The 17,802-nt window shown below is 35.4% G+C and overlaps 1 protein-coding gene across 2 annotated transcripts; it reads left to right on the forward strand.

Moving 5' to 3' along the window:
- The first annotated feature begins 132 nt into the window (after window positions 1-132).
- On the forward strand, window positions 133-16,445 carry LOC100374758 (3-oxoacyl-[acyl-carrier-protein] synthase, mitochondrial-like). 2 transcript variants are annotated; one of them, XM_085499629.1, is made up of 12 exons: window positions 133-317; window positions 2,177-2,293; window positions 3,991-4,055; window positions 4,701-4,808; window positions 5,088-5,159; window positions 7,621-7,707; window positions 10,002-10,153; window positions 10,462-10,576; window positions 11,170-11,236; window positions 13,166-13,303; window positions 13,854-14,002; window positions 14,896-16,445. In XM_085499629.1, exons 1-12 carry the CDS (start codon window positions 227-229, stop codon window positions 15,067-15,069), a joined length of 1,335 nt encoding a protein of 444 aa, XP_085355755.1. In that variant the 5' UTR covers window positions 133-226; the 3' UTR covers window positions 15,070-16,445. The 2 variants fall into 2 exon arrangements, with proteins under 2 accessions (XP_085355755.1, XP_085355756.1); XM_085499630.1 differs by lacking the exon at window positions 7,621-7,707.
- Window positions 16,446-17,802: the final 1,357 nt, after the last annotated feature.

Here is a 17,802-nt window from a genome sequence, read left to right on the forward strand (position 1 = left end):
GTACAACATACTATAAACAATTAAAATTATTAATTATATATCTACACACTTTTGTATATTAAAATTTTGTTGTTTCTGAATATTACAGTGAATCTGTATGCCGTAAAACGGTGACTGATGTACCATGGCGGCGGTCTTAAAATAATGTTTTGTTTTGATGAGGACACGGGAATTGTTTTCAACAATATAGTCTAGTTGTATATTATCGCTTTGATTTTTTGTCAAGATGAAGTTGAGAACTTTGTTGATGTTTTCACATATTCACATAAGACGTTATTCCCAAGATTCGAGGAGAAGGGTGGCAGTAACCGGTCTCGGTAAGAGTTCGTCAACATCATCATCGGGATGCAGTGATCAAAGCATGCGTTGATTGATCGCATTTCTTTTGGTTTTTAATTGATTAATGTTTTTGTCTAGAAAACGAAATATATTATCACAAGATTGGGGGACGTGATACTAATCAAAATTTAGAAAGTCGTGTAATTTTATAGAAAATGCGCTATTTTGTTTTTCTTTGGGTCACTGGACATATCAAACTGCGCCCGTCCAAGAGCATTATTTTTGTGGGTTTAGGGTCGATCTAAACATTGCATGTAATTCTCATTCAACCAATTATTCGATCAAATCATATGGTTGTTGTTAGCCAATGGACTTTTTGTCTCGATGTTTATCTGAAACATGATGTATGATAGATAATTTTTCGTTATTGACAAGATCTTGCATGATTCAGTAGATGAACGAGTCACAGGTCGTATTCTATATTCTGAGGTGCATATAGAAGAGCATCAGCTGTTGGAATTTTTAACAATGCATTCTAAACAGTTTGGTCACAAGAGTAAAATAAAAGTTAGTTTAAGGTAGAAGAATACTCATAAATTAAAAAAACCCAGAATTTATTCATTTTGTAATAAATTGTACTCCAAGGCAATATAAGGATATTGACCTAAACAAATTTGGGGGTCACCAGCCTTTTTTTTGAGAAATTGATGGTTGTATTTTAGTGGAAAGTCACCATTTTGACACTATTATAACACTTTTACTACAGTTTCCTATGGCAGAAATATTATGCAATATCTCAAAATCTAGCCTGGTGACATAGGCTGAAAAAAAACATATATTGTTAATGATGGAGTACTTTTTGTTGTTCTGAATTATTTAAAAATCTGGGTTTAAAAAGTGTCAAAAAATGCAATTTTTCTTTAACATTGTGTTCTATGGAATTGTTCTAAAAATAGCAATTTTTAAGAAATATTAGGACATGTTTCTCAAAAAGCATAACTGTAACACACAAAATAATGCTATTTCATTGTAACATGAGACATTAGCTTCATGATTGTACATAATAAACTAATGAACATTGTCATGCGATTTATGACCAATTTCGTCAAAAATTATGACTAGGCTTCTACCTTAAAGGAGCTTTCCGAAGTGATAACTGACAGCTCGTACGTAAGACCCCAGAGCAATTGTTACTGCTACAGTAGCGGTTTTCACTAATAAAATCTGTGTAAATTTGTCCATTTCAAAATTAAAGTGGTTTACAGTATATGTTGCTAAATTGTAAAACTGTGTACTATGAGTACATGACAATTTTACTACAGAGAGAAGCAAAAAGTCAGATTAAATATATACAATATATTATAAATTGTGTTTTAGAGTTAAATATGCTACTAACGAGCAGATTTTAAACTTTATTAATTCATGGTCTTCATTAAAGCGAGAAGGTTGTCACCAGCATACACGCAAGAATTGAGTCCCAAGTGAAGATAACAACACACACTAAAAATGCAAAGGCTCATGGGTAGACGCTTGTTTATAAACTATGACAAGCTATGGCCATCTGACGCATGCGCAGGTGACGACTCCCTCGCTTTAACCTTTTCACCACCAGACTTTCTCGCCCAAATTATTCTGTACTTTTTTCCTACTATTCTTCAATATTTTTGGAAATGAATCATAATTTTGGGGCCAACAGACAAAATTTGAGTCAATTTTTATTTTATTTTCTCAAAACATTAATCTTCTGAAGGAAAGTGCAGACTATAAACAGGACTGTTTTGTGAATTTGTGATGAAAAGACAGAACTGGTGATGAAAAGGTTATTTCACACATCCAATTAAGTTCTTTAAAGCAATGCATATAGATCGTAACATATCTATATAAATAACTTCCACAGGTGTTCTATGTCCACTTGGTGTTGGCTCTCACTATGTATGGCAGAGACTGGTCAATGGTGACTGTGGCATCACTATTGTGAAAGGTCCAGAATACGACAAAATACCCTCAAAAGTAGGTAGGTTATGTTTTACATTATACCATCTCACATTGTCATATTTCAGATATACTCTGACTGAATTAATATACCGTACTTACCCGAGTATAAGCCCATCCCTGAGTATAAGCCCATCCCTGAGTATAAGCCCCTCCCTGAATATAAGCCCATCCTCTGTTTTTAGACATTTAACAAGTTGAGGGCATCCCCGAGTATAGGCCCAGGGGTTTTTACCGGGCGTCGATGACATTTATTAAAATATGCAAGTAAAAGTGTATTTCATTGCATAATAATCATGATTGGTACGGTAGTTTGGTTCCTGCTTTTACGAGAAAACTCAATTAATTTGGCCGGCGAACATGGTTCGCACCTTTTCTATTCTGTTATTTACTCACGATGAATCCCAATGTTGCAATACTGAAGTAATTAATCCATATTCTTTTTGAGTAGTGATTTTAGAAACGCCAAAAATAGTCATTGAACATCATTTTACTTTTCCGAATAATCGTGTCCATTGAGACCTTCGTGAATGGGATGTGAACAAGCAAACTATTCTTCGACATGACTTGTTGGCGACTGTGAAACGTTTAAATACTTCCTCCACCCTCAGTTTACTTTTCGAAAATTGCGAATCAACAGCTTTAGGAAAGAAATCACCGTCTTTTGTCAAAATCAGATCGCATTTTAACATCGCGGTATTTCACTGCCGCATTGCTTTGAAAAAATTACTTCAATTACGTCAATAATCGGAAAATTTCATCTGTATGACACACCATTTTGTTAACGAAAGACATGACCTTTTAAGTCATAGGAAGTTGTTCAGGTCAAATCATGATGAAAAACACCATGGCGTAAATTTGTATCGAGAGTGTGCGAGTGATCAAAAACATTCCACAACGAAGATAATGATAAAGATCTTGCCTTCAACAGTTTTCCCACAGACCCTACCCATTTTTGCACCCTAAATTCAGATAGTATTGTAAACCATATTGTAATAAAATGTGTGTATTTTTATGAACATATTTGTTTCTTCATTGTAAAAAGTGTTGTGGAAATCAAAAAGACGTAATATTTCTCCGTGACCGGCTCTGTGAACGAAAAATGTAATTTTGATGATTTTTCGAGGTTGGGAAGAGGGTTACAATTTTTAACCCCCCAAAAAATTATCTTTTCTGAGGTGGTCCTCGAGTATAAGCCCCTTATTTTCCTGATTTTACATGTTCAGGCCCCTGGGCTTATACTCAGGGAAGTACGGTATATTAATTACATGTCAATTTGTTTCGTCTTTTTGGCCAAAAAAATTTAACATTTATACTTTAACGTGAAAGTTCTTTAAATGATGTACAAAAGTCAGAAACTTCAAAAAAATTGAAAACATTAGAGCAGACAATCATCAGCAGTGTACAACTGCTATAAACACGGTTGAGAAGATGAATAGACAACACTTGGCCTGAGGTCGCACTGCTTGCACTGCAGTGCCGTCAACAGTCAAGTTATTTTTTGGCACAAATATGAAATTAATTAATTAAAAGTTAAAAATTCAAGCAGCTCCAATGAACAAAGAATATTTTTTGTCCGGCCTTATTGTTACAGTATATAATTCCTCTGCATTTCCCGAATAAACAAACCTCAATCAACTGGCACAATGACTATGTTTATTTTTGTTCAAAGTTTTGTTGAAATGTCTGTAACACACACTGTATGTTCTATTCTTTCAGTTGGTTATGTTCCTAGAGGTGATTGTGAAGGAGAATTCATGGCGACAAAATATGTTTCCACATCAGTAAGTTTTAATTTATTTTTTTGAATTTCAAGCGATATTTCTGGACATTGAATATTCTCTCCTGACTTTTTTATTCACAAATTTTGAAATTTGAAGTTTATCACCCGTATATCATCACATATCACATAATAGCTCAACTGACTAAAACATGTGACCTTGTTGTGTCTGAACATTAATAGTATAAACGTATATCATAGTTTACATGGCCATATTCCCGCCATCAGTTGTGAGTTCTGTTAGTTATAATATGAGTAAACATTCCTTGCACTTTAAACCTGTCGTCTGCCAATTTATTGGGCCACACACCACAGATCTCACATTCAATTCTCTATGCATATGCGTCATAACACATGACTTTGTGTTCTGTTTACCATGGCAACTCATTAGAGTATGTGCCTTATGTTTTATTGTGTCAAGGCAAAAAGTGAACAAATGAACCTTGGCTGGTGAAGATGGTAGGAACCCTGTGAAAAATGTTATGCTACAAAATTTCCTGATTTACACTGACTGTTGAATTTTGTTCCACGAAATGAAAATGTTTTTCAGTTTATCAGATGGCAATTGTAAACATATAATGTAAAACATGTTTAGGATTGATTTTTTTTTTTATTAATTCCAATTTTTGTATGTGTCTGTGTTTTTTAGGAACAGAGAACCATGTCAGAGGCCACAGTGTTTGCACTAGCTGCCACCGAGGAAGCCCTTAATCATGCCAAATGGAAACCTACTAACAATAATGATCAGAACAAAACGGTAAATTTATTCTTTTTTATGTGTTTGTTTATTTTGTCATGTCCTATATTCACAAGCACCCGCTACAATATGGCTGCCAATATCAAGGCATCGTTTTTTGAAAATACTAATTGGCATAGATTTTATTATATTGAGAGAAAAATGTCTTTTCATTTTCAATTCAGCCCAAACCTTCTTATTTATACTGTCATACAACGTGTGTGCTAGCAAGTTTCATAGTCATGAAATAAAACTTCTTTTGTCTGAAAATTCAAAGAAACAATATTTATTTTCTTGTAGGGTGTAGCTGTAGGCATGGGTATGGTCGGTTTAAATGATATTGTGAACTCTGGAATTACGTTACGTGATAAGGTATGTCTGCTATGTGGCATTTAGTTTCCATATAAGGTCAACACAGCAAAACAGTGGTGATTCTGTGCTCTAGTAGATACCATTGTGAGTATCGTAATAACATTATGTTGTCATGTATTCATTCCAAGCAAAAAATAATAATTAAGAAAATTATGTGTCACCCAGTGTGCCTTCTAATCTGATATGAGGTGCCACTGTGCACAAAGATTTGCTGCAATACAACTACAACTGTAGTAGCGCAAATTTTCAGGCACATCATTGACGCAACAGGAAATCATACCCTGGGTACATTCATATAGTGATTTTAAAAAATATCTTGCTACAGTTGGGATTTGTTAATTGGTAATTTTATAAACAAAGTAAGTATACAGGGATTTTTGAAACAAGCGTCTTCCACTGTGACCTGTCTGATAGTAATTTTGGCCCCAAGGAAGCCATAGAATGCTCCATTTTAACTTAGAATTATCAAAAACTCCACACCCTGGTAGGGAGAACCCTATATCCCCCACTTGGTGGCGCCGCTGAATTGCAGTGCTCCCTCTTGCAGTTTTTTTTCTAGAAAAACCCCTGGTATAAAAACAAAGGAAATCATGGGACACAACACGCAGCATGTTGCTGCATGTGCATTGAGTCTCACAAATTTAAAAGCGGTTTACTATTCTTTTTATAAAAACATCATCAGTGTCAATCTGCACATATGTGAGTAAGATATTGTGCACATTCCAAACGTATCCTTTGGAACTGACAAGCAGGTCGGCCAGACAAGAAACAAACAGATCTCATTTTTGTTGGAGGTCTAACATATTTTATTGTTTCTATGCAGGCTTATAACAAAGTTAGTCCATATTTTATTGTTTCTATGCAGGCTTATAACAAAGTTAGTCCATATTTTATTGTTTCTATGCAGGCTTATAACAAAGTTAGTCCATATTTTATTGTTTCTATGCAGGCTTATAACAAAGTTAGTCCATATTTTATTGTTTCTATGCAGGCTTATAACAAAGTTAGTCCATATTTTATTGTTTCTATGCAGGCTTATAACAAAGTTAGTCCATATTTTATTGTTTCTATGCAGGCTTATAACAAAGTTAGTCCATATTTTATTGTTTCTATGCAGGCTTATAACAAAGTTAGTCCATATTTTATTGTTTCTATGCAGGCTTATAACAAAGTTAGTCCATATTTTATTGTTTCTATGTAGGCTTATAACAAAGTTAGTCCATATTTTATTGTTTCTATGCAGGCTTATAACAAAGTTAGTCCATATTTTATTGTTTCTATGCAGGCTTATAACAAAGTTAGTCCATATTTTATTGTTTCTATGCAGGCTTATAACAAAGTTAGTCCATATTTTATTGTTTCTATGCAGGCTTATAACAAAGTTAGTCCATATTTTATTGTTTCTATGCAGGCTTATAACAAAGTTAGTCCATATTTTATTGTTTCTATGTAGGCTTATAACAAAGTTAGTCCATATTTTATTGTTTCTATGCAGGCTTATAACAAAGATAGTCCATATTTTATTGTTTCTATGTAGGCTTATAACAAAGTTAGTCCATATTTTATTGTTTCTATGCAGGCTTATAACAAAGTTAGTCCATATTTTATTGTTTCTATGTAGGCTTATAACAAAGTTAGTCCATATTTTATTGTTTCTATGCAGGCTTATAACAAAGTTAGTCCATATTTTATTGTTTCTATGCAGGCTTATAACAAAGTTAGTCCATATTTTATTGTTTCTATGCAGGCTTATAACAAAGTTAGTCCATATTTTATTGTTTCTATGCAGGCTTATAACAAAGTTAGTCCATATTTTATTGTTTCTATGCAGGCTTATAACAAAGTTAGTCCATATTTTATTGTTTCTATGCAGGCTTATAACAAAGTTAGTCCATATTTTATTGTTTCTATGCAGGCTTATAACAAAGTTAGTCCATATTTTATTGTTTCTATGCAGGCTTATAACAAAGTTAGTCCATATTTTATTGTTTCTATGCAGGCTTATAACAAAGTTAGTCCATATTTTATTGTTTCTATGCAGGCTTATAACAAAGTTAGTCCATATTTTATTGTTTCTATGCAGGCTTATAACAAAGTTAGTCCATATTTTATTGTTTCTATGCAGGCTTATAACAAAGTTAGTCCATATTTTATTGTTTCTATGCAGGCTTATAACAAAGTTAGTCCATATTTTATTGTTTCTATGTAGGCTTATAACAAAGTTAGTCCATATTTTATTGTTTCTATGCAGGCTTATAACAAAGTTAGTCCATATTTTATTGTTTCTATGCAGGCTTATAACAAAGTTAGTCCATATTTTATTGTTTCTATGCAGGCTTATAACAAAGTTAGTCCATATTTTATTGTTTCTATGTAGGCTTATAACAAAGTTAGTCCATATTTTATTGTTTCTATGCAGGCTTATAACAAAGTTAGTCCATATTTTATTGTTTCTATGCAGGCTTATAACAAAGTTAGTCCATATTTTATCCCACGAATACTGGTAAACATGGCAGCTGGGCATATTAGTATCAGGCATAAGTTGAAGGTAAACCTTAATGTATAGACCATTTTCACAAGTCTCTATGGGAGAGGCCTTTCAGCAATCTCTCGTGCAGAGTTCTATTTCTACGAATATATTTCTGCCACCACACGATCTTGTGCTCGTCGTTGATTGGTCGATGCACCACAGTGGTACTCTCTTTCAAAGACGCCCACCAAAGCATTGCCATTCAGGTGTTTGGTTTTCGAACCAGATGAAAGCGTATATGTTTTTTGTAAATTCTGTTTTCAAAGTGAAAAGCTCATTTTTTACTTTCCATAGCACAAATGATGTTGCAGTAGGACGTCGTCATTACTACAATTTGCTTTTCGTTTGTTTATATTTTTTCACCTGGCAATCGACAGGATGGCCAGTTTGATGAATTGAGTAATACCTTAGTAACAGTTATTCTGCAATGAAATTATTTTTTTTTTTGTAAATTATAACTATTTACAGTACGTTTACGACAAAATTATTATCTACTATCGATGAAATATTTTAAAGCTTTTATCAATACAAGATCCCTCTAATAACAAAAATATGCAAATAATTGGCGTAATAAAAGTCTTGTGGTGTTACACCACAAAATGGTGGTGTGTGGTGGCAGAGATATTTTTGGTGTACTGGTCGCAAGGAACTCTGGGAAGGAGAATGGCATTTCAGGTGAACTCAGAAAGAGGCTCCTGTAGTTGGGCTCTTTGGATATGAGTGATGAATAAAAATAAAACATTGTGCATTATATAACAACACCGTCTCTTTGTAACTGTGTTACTAAACACCACAAAATATGTGAATGAAGGATCATGTGCAAAGTATGCAGGAGATGAGCTAAATTATATTAACGTGGCACATGACAATTTCTACCCCAGACCATTCGTCCCGGTGTTATCGCTATCGCCACACGAGACTCCAGCTTGTCTCCTATACAATTTGACTGCGCACATCCAGAAAGTAGATGTAGCTGTGATTGGTGGAATACTAATGAGTTGAGTGTCAATCAAACGCCCACGCTATCTTTAGTAAACAAAGTCACGTGACACGCGCCATTTTAGTTTTGGCAGGCGATTTCAAGGCAGCACGCTTAACACTTTCGTTCACAGGTTGGGAGATATTAGAATGACTGACAATTTCACGCCACTGTTTTACATTATTGGCGGATTTTTCTGCGCTATCAATCTTTCTCTTACAAACTAGACATAGATGAGACGACAGAGTCGCTCCTTTCACAACGTCGCACTGGATCAAATTGGAAAGACGATTTCCATAAGTTATCCCTCCTGCTTTTCCTGGCTTGAATAAATTCACACACGACTTTAACTGTCCACAAACTCGAAGACTACACGAACACAGTCTACAATAGTCGTCCGCAACAATATGTATGTATTTCTTCGGTGTACTGATGCACGAATGCACCGTGACACGGTGTTTCTCGGGTGTCGCCATCGCTGAGAATGCCGCCGGCGCAATTTTTCACCCAACTCGCGATTCTGTTTTGCAACATTTTATCAATATTCCCTTTGACAAAATCGCCGACAAAATCACCGCTTTGCTGATCTTTTGTTCTATAATTCTTAATGCAAACACCGACCCTAGTAGTAATTAGTAACGTCGCCTAGTACATATGAACGGTCGTCATTGCAAATCGAACATCCTTTTGAAATTTGGACGTCGGGCAGGCGATTTCAAGGCACCGCACTTAAATATTAGCAACATATTTTTTCTGAGCGGTTGTTTATTCTCTTTCAAACGAGACATAAATGTGACGACATAGTCGATCCCTTATCCACCGCTAAGAATGCCGCAATGTTTCGTTCGTTTTGCAACATGCCACAAATCGTCGAAAAAAACACCACTTCGACGGAAGCTTGCGTAATAAGGAGGTTAAAACAAGAAAACAAATGCCATGTTTAATACATATCGACCTGTTTTACTTGCGAAAGATAACGGAACATGAACTCGTTTCGTGCGACTTCGGAACCCGAAGGAACACACCAACAACGTTGAATTTACCCGCTATCTTCCAAATATGGTATATTAATTTATTCAGTTGTTTATTTAGAGTGACGTCCGCGGTCGAATGCGATTGGCTATCGATGTCAGTGCAAAGGTCATATGAATATTAAAATTAAGTGGGCGAAAGGAAAATTGTATAGGAGACAAGCTGGAGTCTCGTGTGGCGATAGCGATAACACCGGGACGAATGGTCTGGGGTAGACAATTTCTGACCAATCAGATGAAGTTGTTCACAACATCACACTATTGATCAAATCAGCAATGCTTTCTTGTTTCATCACTCACAGGGTCCAAACCATGCCGTTTCAACCGCTTGCACTACAGGTTGCCATGCAATTGGAGATGCTATGAGATTTATAAGAAATGGAGATGCTGATATCATGGTAGCTGGGGGGACTGAAGCCACAGTGAACCCCCTAGCTTTAGCAGGATTCTGCAGGTTAGGCCTCTATTTTGGTTTAGTACATTAAAACATAAAAATAGGCTGCCTAGGGGGGGACAACATGTTGCTCTTTAGCATTAGCAGAGTTCTTTTACATTTTGCAACCTGTAATGAAAAATTATTTGGTACAAATTAACAAAGAAATACTATAAATACATACATTATACAGTTGCACAAAAATTTTGATCTGAAACCTCTACTTCATTCAAAGTAAATGTTTCAATCAGCCGTTATTTGAAACTTATAGTTACATTATTGTTTATAATGCAATGCAATTTCACTATGTTTCGTGTTATGTATTTCAGAGTTAGAGCTTTAAGTACCAAGTTTAATGATCATCCAGAGAAAGCTTCTAGACCTTTCCATCCTGAGAGGGATGGTTTTGTGTTGGCTGAAGGAGCAGCTATAGTAATACTAGAAGTAAGTTATCCTGATTTCTTTGCTTGCATGCATGTGTGCACCCTGCTGCATTTATAGCACCCTCACATGGTGTTCATAGTGATCATGTATTTATAATGCTTTCATTTAGTGTTTATAGCGCCCTCGTGTGGTGTGCATAGTGCCCACAATTTTCTGGTTCTCGGCGTCCTTGCCCTGGATTCGTGTGACTCAGTGAGATTGTTTTAAAATCATTCTAATTTTCGTTTTCCATAAACAAGTCTGTTTAACTGCAATAACGCCATGCCAATTCAGTCTGCCTGCTGAGATTCAATATTTGAGGTGGTTCCGGCATTTCTCAATATTAGTGTGCAAAGTGAGAACAGAAGGAAAGTTTTATTTGCATAACGCATGTAAGCGCTTACGTCAGGTAACCAAGGAAAATAGAACAAATAATGAGAATGTGATGGACCAATCAGAATGCTGGGACCATTATTAGCTTGGTGTGCCATGACACTTGAGGCGGAAAACCAGTAAGTGCCAACATGTGGTGTGCATAGCACCCTCTGTTGTTGGTGGTTATCATCATACTGTTTGAGTTGTTTACATTTCCAGAACTGTTATTTCATTGCTAGGAATACAATCATGCCATTAATAGAGGTGCTACAGTGCTTGCAGAGATCCTTGGTTATGGTCTCTCAGGTGAGTGTTGTAGTCTTATCTTTCTTCTTGCTACAAGGTTACATATAAATAATCACATCTACGTGTGCAGTACCAATCATATCTGTGAGTAGTTACCAGTCGGTAATAATCAGTAATATAGCAGTTGTTGTACCAGACACATGATCGGTAGATCCTAAGTTCAAATCTTACCGGCATACTGACTCAATGTAGAGGCCAGTGTCACAGTCTGAAAATCTTTCATCAGTGGGTGTGACTAACTGGGGTAAACTTGATTAAGGGTTCACCAGGTGCTTGTGTGAATCAACCAGGCCTGGTTGTCACCAGGATAGTGCATTGTCATAATGCTATTGTGAAGACGATGGTCACACAGAGTTTCTGTGGCAAACTAAGTACTATTACCACTTGCATTTCATTCATACCAAAATACTGTACACTGATCAATTTTAGCTGCAATTTAAGGATTTCATGACATTCATGAAGAAATTTTCTGAAAGTCACTAACTCTCTGTGTCTCTAACAGAAATGAAATTTTCTATTTATCAATATATGTATGGCTAGAAGGTTCTCTCCCCAGTGCACTTTGGCAATTGACCACATTCCATGATATCCAGCCTCTCTACCATTTGTCTCCATGTTCTTTTAGGGCACCCTACTTTTCTTCTACTAGGCATGCAATGACAATTATCCTCCATTCTTAGCATGTAGCCAATTCATTTCCATCTCCTGCATTTGACTTAATTACCAATTCGTTTCATGTTTTCTTAAGCACGTCACTATTGGATACAACATATGCCATTTGATTTTAAGTGTCTACCTCATTTTATTAGTCCCTGTTCAGACGAAGTCCGAAAACGGGGACTTATAATTCGGTCTCCGTCCGTCCGTGCATCCGTGTGTTCGTCCGGAGTCATATCTCAGAATCCCTTGGACCGATTCCGTTCATTCTTTGCATGTGCCTAGTACTTTATGTGGGACATATGCACATGCAGTGGTTTAGCAATTCGATTCAAAATGGCCGACTGGCAGCCATCTTGTTTTTTGAAAATGTTGTATTTTGGACATGCTTTGTCAGTTGTCATTCAAACTTGGTACATAGATTATACATGTTAGAATACATGTCCATGACGATTTATTTCGAAATTGGATCAAAGATGGTCGATTGGCAGGCATCTTGTTTTTGTTTTTTTATGCGGTGTCTTGGACGTGCTCTGTCAGTTTTCATTCAAATTTGGCACATACATGTACTTTATACATGTTAGGATGCATGTCCATGACAATTTGTTTCAAAATCTGGTCAAGGATGGCCGATTGACAGCCATCTGACTTTTTGGCCTTACTACTATATTTCCACAATTTATGTACCATTTTCATTCATATTTGGCACATACATCATACATATCAGTGTGTTTCATAATCAGATCAAAGATGGCTGAATAACGGCTGTTTTTATTTTGGCCATATTACTATGACACGAAACACGTGTTTTGATGTAAATAAACAATCTGTTGTATACCCCACTTGGAACTCAAGTTTCAAGGACACGCTCGCAACAACCTCTCCGCTTTAATATGACGAGCACAAAGAGAACTTAACGAGGACTGTGTCATTTTCAATGACTTGTTTGAAATGTGTCCAGTCTCTTGTTGTCAATTTCATTAATTTTCCATGTCTCGCTTCCATAAAGTAGGACAGAAATTTTCAATGCTACAAAATTTCTGATTTTCACTGATGCCAAAATTTGGTTTGTTACATGAAAATTGAAGTGGTTTACAGAAGTCACACTAGTGTTTCACCTGGCAGAAAAACTGTTTTTTTTTTGTTTTTTTTTTTAATTTAAGTTACCTATTATTGTGAAAATGCTAATCACATGTTCTTCTTATCTCTCTACATTGAAAACTAAAATATTCATTTTCATTTATTTTCCTGGTTTTTTTTCCATGGGGATAGGGGATGCAAGTCACATGACTGCACCTCGTGAAGATGGTGATGGTGCAATCCGTTGTATGACTGCTGCAATAAAAGACGCTAGAATATCGTCAAACGATGTGACGTATGTTAATGCGCATGCAACGTCTACCCCTATAGGTGAGCTAGTGTAGTATTTTATGTCCATATGGGCATTACTGAAAATGTATTAAGAATGGTCGTCGTTGCGCAGCGTGTGTTCGAATTTTATATAAACAATGTATTTTACACACGTTGTGTACATTGCTATGAGTCCCATATCAAACAGGAGGCATCACGACAACCACCGCCTTTTAATTATTTGCTGGTTTTTAATTTTCACTTTTTTTGCTGATAAGTACATTTTCCTAACGCAAATGTGAACATGTAGCATAACGATAGAACTTGTTATTTCCCTGTCATGTTTGTAAATTTCAAATGCAGTGAAATTGCTCAAAACATCAAAATAGTGAAAATGAATGGTTTTAGAGTAGCTTTTGCAAATGTTTTCCAGAAGAGCAGTGAGTTCCCCTAAAAGGTAAATAGTTCTCCAGGGTGATCCATAACCCTTCTCTACCAGATCTGATTTATACTTTTGTCTAAAAACATGTATAGCACTGTAACTTTATAAATGTGTCGTAAGTTACAACCATGTGACATTGCTATCTGGTCACTTCTACTTATATTTCAGGAGATGCGACTGAAAACCGTGCAATAAAAGCTGTATTTGGTAACCATAGTAACAACATTGCAGTATCATCCACCAAAGGTGCAACTGGTCATCTACTGGGGGCTGCTGGTGCCCTGGAATCTGTATTTACTATCATGGCTTGTCATACGGTAAATTATTCATACTGTTATTCTGAAATTATTTTATATGTTTTATGCTCATCATATATGCATGTCCACTTCACATGATTAATTTAATCATAGATTTTCCGTTCATTTCAAGATCTTGAGTAATAAAAAATGTGCATGGCACACATCTGAGACTAAAATTAGAATGATTAGATTTTGAACCTATGTTAAATTTCTTTCAATAGTTCTGATCTTTCAGAAAGGAACATAGCATGAATATCTGCGTAGCAATATTATTGAACATGGAAATATCGCAAAATTTCTTTTGCGTTTGTCAAATCTTGCGCGATGTCTTGACGCCAATACAACATAACATAATGACCATGGTTTGTCCTATATTTACATTCATACAAGCATAACATGGGATAACAGGTCAAGTCTAGATCTGTTAATAACCAAACGGAATGTTGTGCCTACTGACACAATTCAAATTTCCAAATATTGATGATTGCATTTTTTTAACACTTTTAAATTACTGCAATGTTAAAATATGATCTGTTAGCACTGATTTCTCCAAAAAAGCAGCCACATTTTTTTTTTTAATTGGAGTATCCTAGTTTTTGATAGGTAAACTGAGTGTGGAGGAAATATTTAAAACCTTTCACAGTGTCAACAGGTCATAGCATAGCTTACCCGATCACACCCCATGGTAGTTATGGAAATGATTATTATTCAGAAAGGTAAAACAATGTCCAGTGACCAGGTTTCATGGTCTGAAATTGGCTTATGTCCAGGAAAGTATGGTATATGTAGTTTTATCCTGGATTTATTACAAAGGTTTGACATTTCCAAATATTCCAACAAAACAATGAGTTCTATTATACTTTTTCATTATATTTTCAATCTATAAGCCCAAATTTGTTTGTTTTTTCCAGGGTATAATTCCACCAACTGTCAATCTAACAGAAGTGACTGAAGAGTTTGACTTGAACTACGTACCATGTCAGTCCCAGAAATGGACACCGCCCTCTGGTGACAAAAGAATTGGAATCACAAATAGCTTTGGATTTGGAGGAACCAATGCATCTCTATGTATTGGGAGTGTTTGATATCTTCTGACAGCATAATATGTGATGGCTTATCCAACATCGCATACATAAAAGTGGAATTTATATTTATAAATATTATATATATCATTGATTTATAAAATGAGGGTATGAAAGTGATGTAGTATGTGTTAAAGATCTCCTGCAAATTTGAAATGTCGAAAAAATTCTGATATGATCACAAAATCATAACACAAACATACATTTTTCAAAATACTAATGGGAATGAATGACATGAGTGTTCGCCTCGGCCTGTTTTTCTAGTGTACTGTAAAATCTGTATTAGAAACTGCGGCTTCTACTAAAATGGTACGCAATAGACGGGATGCGGCTTCTATTAGAGCACCTACACATATGAGAAATGATGAATTTTTGGTTCTCAATTATTCTAAAAGAATGGGGCGACTTATATTAGGGATGCGACTAATAATACAGATTTTATGGTACTTGCTTATTTGCAAAGTGTCAATTACGTGCTTTTATTAGTCTACTGGGTTCCTATGTTCATGCGGGCCGTGTCACTTTCAGATGCTCACAAAGGTTGAGAATTCAATTCTTGTGAGATCTTTATCATTATCACCATTAATGGTTATGAAAGTTGCATGCCCTTTTCTTATAAATCCATGATTGTATAAATATAGACATAGTATAACATAACTGTTTCAGGCAATAAACTATCAGTACTTTATTGTTGTGAATGGGTTTCCGCTGATGTCAACTAGTGCCACTTTCCACAAGTCTATTCAAATCAAAAATAATTATCAAACTTATCAACAGATGAGGAATGTTGAACATCAGTGACCAGTTGAAATAAAGCATCTATGACGTTCATAAATGGACAAAAACAATCGTACTTGTCTCTGGGAGAGGAAAAACAAATTCTTTGTTCTGCTCACCTATCCATTGAAAAGCGAGTACTGGTACTCCTGATTTTTTGTGGTGGTTGGGGGTGTTATTATTGTCATTATTGTAAATTTTCAAAATATTATAAACTATAAATAATACAGTTTTAGTTGAAGCAGAATACACAATTTCTTTTAAGTAACACCCTCTAGGTATATATATATATATATATATATGGGTGAAAACCTTGTTTAAATCAACAACTGCATTTGTTTTGTTTGGGTAGATATTAGTCATCTAGAATATGGAAAATAATTTCTTGAAAACAATCATCATAATCAATGCTTTGAATGACCTTTGTGTCAATCATTTATTACATATAAATGTTTCAGCACTATAGAGGACGTAATTTAAATCTTAAATTTCCTAAACTGGTTATACTATTATACTATGTATTATTTTACGAAACACAAAACATTATTGTACTTTGTGAGATTCCATAAAAATGTTAATAAAACTATTTTGTTTTAATTATGCCTGTCATTGTATTGACAAATTTGTTAAACTATTTGTTTTCAGACATTAATTTGTCAACAAACAAGCTTTTTAGTCCCCGTTCGGACGCAGTCCGAAAACGGGGACTTATGTTTTGCCCTGTGTGCGTCCGTCCGTGCGTCCGTGATCACCTGTATCTCGAACATGCATGGACCGATTAAGTTCAAACTTCACTCATACATCACACATTATATGGGACATATGCACATGCATTTTTTTCATGATCTGATTAACGATAGCCGAATAGCGGCCATTTTAAGGCTGAAAATGCATCAAAATCGCACATTTTCATCATTCCGGACCCGGATCTCAGTTATACATGGACGGATTTTGTTCAAATTTGGTACATACATTAAACATAATAGGACCTTGATGCACGTCATTTTTTTTTTTTGGATCGGGTTCGAAATGGCCGACTGGCGGCCATTTTGTTTTAAAGAATTCAGTTCTGGATCCGTATCTGAGACATGCTTGGATTGATCGAGTTCAAACTTCACACACACAAGGTACATCTTGTCACAAATATGTATGTGCATTTGTTTCATGATCTCATTAACGATAGCCAAATGGCGGCCGCTTTAAGGCCGAAAATGCATTGAAATCGCACATTTTCACCATTCCGGACCCGTATCTCAGTTATGCATGGATGGATTTTGTTCAAATTTGGTACATACATTAAACATAATAGGACCTTGATGCACGTCTTTTTTTTTTTTCGTATCAAGTTCGAAATGGCCGACTGGAGGCCATTTTGTTAAAGAATTCAGTTCTGGATCCGTATCCAAAACATGTCTGGATTGATCAAGTTCAAACTTCACACACACATGGTACATCATGTCACAAATAGATATGTGCATTTGTTTCATGATCTGCTTAAGGTAGCGGGACTATTATTTGCATACTTGTTTTCATCTTCTAATTGTGACTAAATGACTACAAATAGACCCGGGAAAGTATATATTTTTAGAATCGCCAGACTTCAAGCTTTTCACAAGTGTATTTTGCATGCCCGTATCTGCAATCTACGACGCGTTACTCAATCAAAGGTGAAAAATTACTTTTTCTGTAAAAAAAATAATTACGCATTTATGCTGGCGATAAGAAGTATTTTTTTCACTTTTCCTAGTTGTCCAATAGTCTGGTAAATTGAATGTGTCTGGTTAGTTTTATTTAAGCAACGCGTTTTAAAAAATAGTGTCCTGAATTTCAATTACTGTTTTAGTCGCATTGCCCCCAACTCAAACCACAACTCGTTGGTAAATAATCGATGAAATAGTTTGTCTGGACACATTCAAGCTCCTCTCATTGTCACCTTAAAGCTGTGAAAATTTGGTGTTA

Source organism: Saccoglossus kowalevskii, chromosome 5 (assembly GCF_978046115.1).
Source record: "Saccoglossus kowalevskii chromosome 5, keSacKowa6.1, whole genome shotgun sequence".
Taxonomy (NCBI): Eukaryota; Metazoa; Hemichordata; class Enteropneusta; family Harrimaniidae; genus Saccoglossus; species Saccoglossus kowalevskii.

Coding starts and splice junctions, on each gene's coding strand:
- LOC100374758 (XM_085499629.1), top strand. CDS start 227: ATGAAGTTGAGAACTTTGTTGATGTTTTCACATATTCACATAAGACGT. Junction 5,160..7,620: donor GAATTACGTTACGTGATAAG/GTATGTCTGCTA, acceptor GTTTCTATGCAG/GCTTATAACAAAGTTAGTCC. Junction 11,237..13,165: donor CCTTGGTTATGGTCTCTCAG/GTGAGTGTTGTA, acceptor CCATGGGGATAG/GGGATGCAAGTCACATGACT.